This window comes from Trichechus manatus, unplaced genomic scaffold (genome assembly GCF_000243295.1).
Source record: "Trichechus manatus latirostris isolate Lorelei unplaced genomic scaffold, TriManLat1.0 scaffold00210, whole genome shotgun sequence".
Taxonomy (NCBI): Eukaryota; Metazoa; Chordata; class Mammalia; order Sirenia; family Trichechidae; genus Trichechus; species Trichechus manatus.
In genome coordinates, this window is record NW_004444146.1 from 1,837,068 (window position 1) to 1,845,862 (window position 8,795).

At 33.7% G+C, this 8,795-nt stretch overlaps 1 protein-coding gene across 8 annotated transcripts in view; it reads left to right on the top strand.

The window, feature by feature from the left end:
* The window catches only part of ZDHHC20 (zinc finger DHHC-type palmitoyltransferase 20), an 85,203-nt gene extending 80,461 nt beyond the window's left edge, over window positions 1–4,742 (top strand). For 5 of the 8 annotated variants that reach the window (XR_002825887.1, XR_002825888.1, XM_004388393.2 and 2 more), the window contains 2 exons: window positions 673–750; window positions 2,182–4,742. Coding sequence is in view for 6 of the 8 variants with exons in the window: in XM_004388393.2 (XP_004388450.1) it covers window positions 673–710 (38 nt within the window). In the remaining 2 variants the exon portion in view is untranslated. The remainder of the gene's footprint in view (window positions 1–672; window positions 751–2,181) is intronic. The other 3 variants (XM_023742440.1, XM_023742441.1, XM_023742438.1) reach the window with 1 other exon arrangement.
* The last annotated feature ends 4,053 nt before the right edge of the window (window positions 4,743–8,795 follow it).

Genomic DNA, 8,795 nt, shown 5'->3' on the forward strand with positions numbered 1-8,795 from the left:
CTGAATATATTTTAACCTTTTCTTGATGACTGTTGATCATTTCATGAATACTGGATGCAGTACAGACAGTTGATAAGACAGAAGTGGGCTTCTGAATCAGGTCTGGGTTTACAATATAGTCTGGCCACTTACTAGCATTACAGCATAAAAATGAGCTGTGGTATTTCCTAAGAATAATAACATTGTCATCGTCTTGCACTGTAGAAAATGGTTTGGGACATTCAGATCAAGTTGTACCAACTCTAGCATATACCCTAGAACTTGCTGTGACAATTTCTGATCTTTTCTTGCTTTTATTTATTTATTTCCTTACTTTTAGCAGCATTTGAAACATTCTCTTAAATTAATTTCATTAAGATCTTCATTAGGATCATTAATTCCCTGTGTAACATCAAGGGAAAAATTCACTTTGTGAAATTCTGAATCACTGCTGCCTAATGTCTTTAAAGCCAGTGGGCGTTGTCACCAGGACAAGCATAAAAGCAGACTTTGATTGTTAAAGCTGTTTTACTTACTTGAGTTCTACAAGAAGACAAATAGTTGGTGGGCATCAGCCTTTTTAGTGCTATGTAATAGTTGCTTTTGCTGTAATCATAAATTTAGCATTTAACCAGAAACTTAATGCTTTTTTTTTTTTTATTGGTTACGCCATATATAATTATGTGCTTACAGGGACAAATAACCATGTTACAGTGACAATAGAAAACTGAGTACCACTTGTTCATAACTAACCATTTGAATAAGAGCAAGGTAAGACAGTATAAAGGTAATTTCCTTGAACAAATGCAGTTTATTTGCATATTTTATAATCTTCTAAAACAATTTTTTTTTTTTTTTTTTGGCTCTTTTCAATCGTATCAGCAAAATTAGGCAATTAGGAGAGACTGGAGGGTAAATTAACATCTGCCTGTGTACCATTTTTCTTACTACTCATAGCACAATCTTAGTAAATATTTGATGGCAGATTAGTGAAGAAACTAACAAAAATTGTTTAGAGTTGGTGTATGGGCAACTAACCTTTTCAGTATAGATTATTAGTTGGTTTAAGAAGAAAAAGTGACTTTTGCCCATTATTGAAGAAATTTGATCCAGAGTAGAGTAACTAAAATCAAAGGCTGAAAAATAAGACTTAAGAGGTTCATTCATGTTGTTTAATTTGTAAAAGATAGGGCAAGAAAGCAGTTTATTCTAGCCAGGTACACTGATGTACCTCTTTGTGTGCCCAGAGACCAGGCCAGCAGAAATTAGTTTAAATAGCAATAAAAGACATTTCAGAGAGAGAATTAATAAGCAGTGTATAAGCAGTAGTATATGCAATGAGGGTAATGTTTAACACTTAAACTGTGAGGGATGTAGTGAGCTCTTTCTCTTCAGATACTTAAAAATAAAGAAGACAGCTATCTATTTTTAAGACAGGAGCCAAGCTGAATGACCTAAAGCATCTCATCCAGATATTAGATGTTTTGACAGCCTACTTAGAGTGTTTTTTAGTTATCTGTTGCTTCGTACGAAATTACCACAAACTTGCCTTGCCAGCTTAAGACAACACGCATCTATTATCTCAATTTCTGTGGGTCAGGAGTTCATTTTTTCAACTAGGGGAGCATCTGCTTCCTTGTTTGCATATTTGTTGGCAGGATTCAGTTCCTTGAAAAGGACCTAGAGCCAGTGTCCAAAGCTGCAGCCAGAGCCTAAGACTTAAACAGAATCAAACGCACATTTCAGGGCTCAATTTGGGCAGAATGGGCTTGAGTCTGAAGAGGAGCAACAGGAGCAGTATGTTGTGGTCTTGTGTAATGGTCCTGCAAAGAAGCATGGCTCCCTCCACATGAGCTTCATCATGGGAGCACATTAGTGGCTGATGCTGGTGATGGTTAGCAGTCTTAGAGCAAGTACTTTTAAAATGTCTCCTCAAGTGATACCCAAGCTAACAACAAGGGAGAACTGTTACAATCCACCTCCTAAAATACTCTTTTGATTGTTCCAGGGGAAGAAAGTCAGTACCATCCCCTTATTTACTGCTTATAAAAATCATTATTATAATATTTGTAGTATTAAAGTTATTCATGTCCTGTCTTATCAGCATTGTATCTTTAGCGCACAGAGCCACTTACAAAATCTTATATTTAGAAATATGAAATCAAGTGTTAACCAATAACTCAGTTGTTTCTTTTTTTATAGGTTTATAGAAATACATTACGAACTGATACTTTCAGTTTTATTTGGAAGAAAATGATCAGTGGAATGAAATAAAGTATAATAGAAGATGTATTGGGGAAAAAAAAATAAAGGAAACCTTTGTACAGATCACTGTTTCCACAGAAGCACTACTCCAGAGCAGGAAGATGCCTTAATCTCACATGTCCATTTGTGCAGCATTGACCTATGTCTACAAAAGTGACTACATTTTACGCTGGAAATAATACTTACCTTTTATGCGATGCCATAATATGAGCCATCAGGTCACATGTTTAACACATGTATTTCTTTGATACTCAAGTTACATTATTAGAGTTATTTCTTAGTGTACATTATAAGTTTTCACCCCAAGCTAAAAACTTGTCTAAGTGAGTCTGTCTCGGACAGTGTGGTAACTGAAAGTGGGTAATAATATCCAAATACTATTGTTTATACTCTATAAGGAAAAAGAAATAACTGCTTTTTTTACTGGGTGTTTGCTAATTTATAATTACTGTTTTATACTTTCAACATTTTTAATAATTTTTTATTGTTGGCTATAAAATAACATTCAGAAGGACTCAGATATCTAAATATAATCATATAAACCATAGAGCACATTTGTATAATTCATTAAAGGCTGAGTTATAATCATTAATACAACCATTTAGTCTATTGTATACCCAAGGCTTAAAGGAAACTTGGCAGTAATAAGGAATATTTGGGGTTCTCTTTACTTTTTAATTACTTTTTTGTTGCATTTTCAAGGGTATTTATACAGGCAGGGAAACACAAAAGTACATGTTCTACACAAATATTGACACAGTAGGAATAGGGAGAAGTGGCTAGAAGAAGGGTAAAGAGAAAGATAGGCAGGATATTGTTAAGTTGTTAAAAAAAAAATTTTCATTCCTAAAGGTATTTAGAATGTAACATGCTGTTGAGTTTATTTACTGTTTCTTTCAAATTTTAAAGTAATTACTGAAAATTACGTTGAAACTTTTTACAGTAATCCTGTAATAGCTTAAACAGTGATATAAAATGCAATTGGAACTAGGGGAAAGACTTTAGAATAATACCACTCTCAAGGAAGAAATTTTTATAACCTGAATAGTCTTTTAAACGCTTCCAGTCACTGAAAAGTAGATTCCACTCTTAAATGCAGAATTTCACATCTGACTTCTCTCAGAGCAGCCCCTTTCTGCCTAGATAACATCTCCTTTTAAAATCTAGTATGAGTGGTAGGAATTATTGCCTTGATTCTAAAGAAAAATATAGTGTCTTTTCAAAGAGAAACAATGTAGACATGTTATTCCTCATTGCTACTCTTTAGTCAAGTACAGTTCCTCATTTATACTGTTTAATCAAACACAAACCAAAATAATTGATTGCTTCCAGCAGATGAGTAGAGATAAATCTTAACCAGCATGTCTGTAAGTATCAAAGACTATAGTTTCCTTACCTGTAAAAGTAGGTGTGGGGAGGAGGCGGGGGAGGGCTGTTGTGAAAGACGGATGACTTCTAACATTCTGTGATTTCTAATTTTCCAAAATAATTACTTTTCATTCATCCAACAAATATTTTTGGAGTACCTTCTAAATGCCAAACAATATAGAAGGCATAGCTCTATAATTTCCTAATGTAACAGATTTTATAGCTAACTCTGCCCAGTGTAGTTTCTAGAATTTGTCTAATTCCATTGGCTATACAAACATTAGATTTTAAGAGAAAATAACTTTTTTCCCTTTGAACCAAAGGAATGAGTTAGCTTTTAAAGTCTAGTTTGGAATACTACCTTTGTTTTAACTCTTTAGTCATATTAATTTTGATTCTAGAAAACTTAACGTATGAGCTTAAGAGATGTGAGTTACCAACCAAAAACATCACTTCAGTTTGGCAGTTTCCAGGTTTCCATAATATAAGGAAACAGTAAATGTTTAAACTTGCTTAACCACTGTCAGAAACTTTCTCCTGGTACTTTTGTGTATGTTTCTACATTTAGTGCAAAGGCTCTGCGTGTACTTGGTTAACAACTGAGGAAACATTATTTCCCCTTTAACCTGGCAGGCACTTGTATGGTATTGTAATATTTCTCAATTCTTTTAATTTCTATTATTTAACATAATCTTTAATAGCATAGTACACACCTTTTAAAGCTTTTTCAATTAAAACCTTTTACTTTAGTTACCTTTGATTTAATTTATGGCCAACGTTTTGCTGAATTATAAATAATATTTGGCTGGGTTGGTTCGTGCATGTTGGTGCCCATTCAGCAAGCGGGCCTGCTGGTGGTAAGGGAGTCAGAGAAAGGCTGCCTCTTTGATAGTTCAACTGATATTGATTATTGCTATCAACTATTTGGGGAGAAAAGGTCAAACTGAAGCCCTGTCAAAGTTTATAAGTACTATCTTTTGTCTTTCAAGCACTTGAACATTTGTGATGCCATTTAAGGAAAATAAAGTTGAATATCCCGTCTTGCTATTGCCATTAAAAACAAATTTAGGAGACTTGGTTTATGTGGGTATGAATGTACTTGAGTATTCTGAACCTGAAGCATCTGACCAGTATTATTATGCCAAACCAAAGAGCAGCTACAGTATATTAGTTATTAAAATGAACACGTTTACAGCATCTAGTTTCATCGTTACATACAGATGATTTTTTGAAAATCTTGTTACATATTCAGTGGTTATAATCTAATGTGTCATAAATGTAAGGTTAGTTTAAATCAAATATGCAGTGTTTACTTGAATTTTATCTCTTCTAGAAAGCAGATTTTGACTATGTTTACAAGATTGTTTAAATATCATATATAAGATTTCCATTCAGTAATCTTTAAAGTAAATGTATATTAAGGGCTTAAAGTTAATGTGCACAATTTGGACAGTGATTTACAAATATGTTCAGCTTACATTTTTTTCTCAGACTACCACTGCTATCAGTGGAAGATATTTTATAACTAATCTGTTATTAAGAAATTAATCATATTTTTGCATTTCAGTCAAAATAAAGACCATATCTAATAATCTGCTAGACACAAATATGTAAATCTGAAATCCATGTATTTCATATTATCTAAAATATATTTTCCAATTAAAACTAAAAATACAATATAGATTCAGAAAAATCCATATTTTTCTAATGTCTTCTTCACTTTATATTATTTTGTTGGGTTGCATAAAGAAACAAGGAGTTGTATTTGTATTAAAAGGTTAAGAAAGCTAATGAGTCAAGTTTATTATATTTGTATATGATTGCAGATGAGTCTATACCCATTTTAAAGAAAAGACAGACACTATTTTAAAGTGATCTTTAATATGCTTTTATATAAACAAATTTGAAATAGTTTACTTTGGTTGTCTTTACTTAATACCATAACCCATGTTTTTATTTCTGATGAGTATAATCCTGGACTATGACTTAAAATTAACTTTGCTTTGTCTTTTGAATGGCCTAACCTGTATTAACATGAAAGCAGAACATTTTTAAACTTTTGTTTCAAAAATCATAATAATGAATTATTTTGTTAATAAAGAAATAAAGATGAAGTCCTGTATTTGAGCAGTTTGTTGTTATAAAGTGGTGTTTACTGAGCAAGAGAGTAACTATTATTTTGATTAACTTGAAAATCAGGTGAAGTGGTGTTTAGTTAAAAAAAATTTAGCTAATGATGTAGGTATTATTATTTATTATTAGGTACAATTTGAGTGTATCAAAATTGTTGTTTACTTAGGCCAGAGGTATAGATTATTCAAAAAGAGTTTAACTTAGCTTTTACTGAACAGAATTTAATTTTCAATTTGGAAGTTACTTTAGGATCTTAAGTACATTCAAATCACTGTAAAGGTTGTTGAGTTGTGGTTATTAAAATATTAAATAATACATTTTTTCTCATGGAGAATTCTTTCATAGCATCTGTACTCCAGTTCCTTCCAGTTTTATGTTAATGAGATATTGAGGCTGTGGAATAAAGCAGGAAGACTCTGAGCTAGGGCTGTGATTTCTAGTTTTGAGATCAATAAAATTTCAAAATATCTGCAGCAAGGGACCAGTATGGGCAAAGCAATTTTTAGTTATATTTATTTATGGTACCATTTTATTTTCTTACAATTGCATGAATTAAGAAAGAAAACAGGTACTTTGACATTCTGGTGAAAGGTACATTATTTGATACATGATGCTGGAAAAAATAAGCTGCCTCTTCCACCCTTCACATCTTACATCAGAACAAATTCCAGATGGCTCATAGACATAAAAACTGAAAACAGGTACTGGAAGAAAACATAGGTACAGAATTTTATGATAGGATAGGAAAGATATTTCTAAACTGACATATGCTAGTAATCATAAAGGAAAACAGATTTGAGTACATGAATTTTTTAAAAAGAAAGCTAATAGGAAAAAATGGAGATAAAACAAGCACAGGAAATTCACAGAGATAAAAATGATCAGTATACAGCATGTAAAAAGAGGCTTCATTAGTAAAGAAGTCCAAATCAAGACATTAAGATTTCTGCCTAGGCTAAGCAAGAGCCAGTGTTGGAGGATGTGGGCAAAGCAGCATTTTTGGAGGGAGCATAACCTTCCTTAAAAAGAAATTTGGCCGTGTGTGTCTTCACTGTATGTCACCTCTGACCTAGTAACCTCACCCTTAGGAATGTACACAGAGCTGTGTTTATGAACCTAATTGGAGAGGTTTTGTTTTGTTTTTATTTTAATCAATGAATTAGGAAAAACAATGTCTATCAATAGGTTATTGGCTAAATTATATTGCTCTATTCCAGAGGCTACAGTGAAGCCATTTAAACAATCTTTTTAGCTATCGCCATGGGAAAGATCTTAAAGACATTGAGTGAAAAAAATCAAATTGCAGAAGTATCCCTATATAGTATGAACCCATGTTGAAAATTACATTACTTGTACGTGTGTGCTCACACCATATCCGTTGAGCACTTGTTGGTGATGGATTGGGTGGGAATAGAGCTCAGCAGTCCAGCACAGGGCCATTAGTACACCCCAGCTGTGACCCGCCAGGATCCACACACAGCTGGGGGCTGCCCAAGCGGCTTGTGGTGAGCCCAGTGGGCCTCCAGCTTCATTGTAATTTGCCTCATGTGGCCCCCAGAAGTGACCACTGTCCAATTGGAAGCTATACCAACCATAAACCTGTGCATATAGAATATGGACAAGTTGCTGTATGCTATTCCCTCAGCCTTTTAAAATAAACTTCGAATCTTTGCAACATGGAGCCCTTATGGATGTGAAGAAGTTGCCCACATATGCTAAAAGTACAGTTTGAAAAATTACTTGTTTTGTAATCCTCTTTTTTGTTAAAACTCACTGGCAAGAAACTCTGGAAATAACTTGGGGATGCAGTTTTTACATCACTTCTCAGACTCATGGCTGTGTATGGTGGGAAAGCAGAAGACAGAAGGGTGAAGGTTCCACACCAGAATCTGTCTGTGCATGGTCAGTCAATACTCGTGTATATGCAGTGTTATAGTGATCAAACTTAGGTCTTTAACTGAAACATCTAGCCTTTCTAGGTATTTAGATGTGGTCTCCATATGTTAAAAGTGGATGGAGTACAACTAGTCTGCAGGACAAACAGTCTACATGAACCATGGCCTCATCTACCCTGAGACCAGAAGAACTGGATGGTGCCCAGCTACCACTTCCAACTGTTCTAATCAGGGCCACAGTAAATGGACCCTGATAGAATGGGAGAAAAATGTGGAACAGAACTTCAAATTCCTTAAAACAACAACAACAAAAAAAAAAAAAACACTGGACTGGTAGAGACTGGAGGACTCCCCGAGACTATCAGCCTGAGATATTCTTCAGAACTTGAAGCGAAGATATTCCCTGAGGTCACCTTGTAACTAAATAACAAATTGGCTCAAAATTAATTAATTAATTAATTAAATCACCTATATGAGACCAAATGGTCAAACATCACTTTAAGACAAAGATGAGAATGTCAGGGGGCAGGGAAACTAGATTAATGAAAACGGAACAAACCAGAACAGAAATAATGAGAACGCTCACTCATTGTGAAGAATGTAAGCGATATCACTGAACAACTTGTGTAGAAATTGTTGAATAGGAACCTAAATTGCTGTGTAAACCTTCACCAAAACCACAAAATATCATTTAAAAAAAATAAAAGCACTATATGGATCAAATTAATAATGGCAACTCCAACGATTAGGTAGGAACCTTAGTAGCGAGTTTATGTCAATGGGGGAGGAACAATTTAGAAAAGGAAGATGAAAATGGTTGCACAACTCAAATAATGTAATCAGTGTAATTGACTTGTACATTTAGAAACTTGAATTGGTATATGTTTGGGAGTGTATATTCTCAACAGCAACAGCAAAAATAAAATTTTTTTAAATGGTACTAAACCAGCAGGCTATTTATATGTAAAAAAGAAAACTTCCATCCCTAACTCAAACCATTCCTACACAAAAATTAATAGGGGATGGAGCACAGAGCTAAATGCAAAAGCTAAACTAAAAGACTTCTAGGAGAAAAAATAGAGTATGACTTTGGTGAGGTAAGGATTACTTAGGACAGAGAAAGCAATAATCATAAAAGAAAAAATTGATAAATTA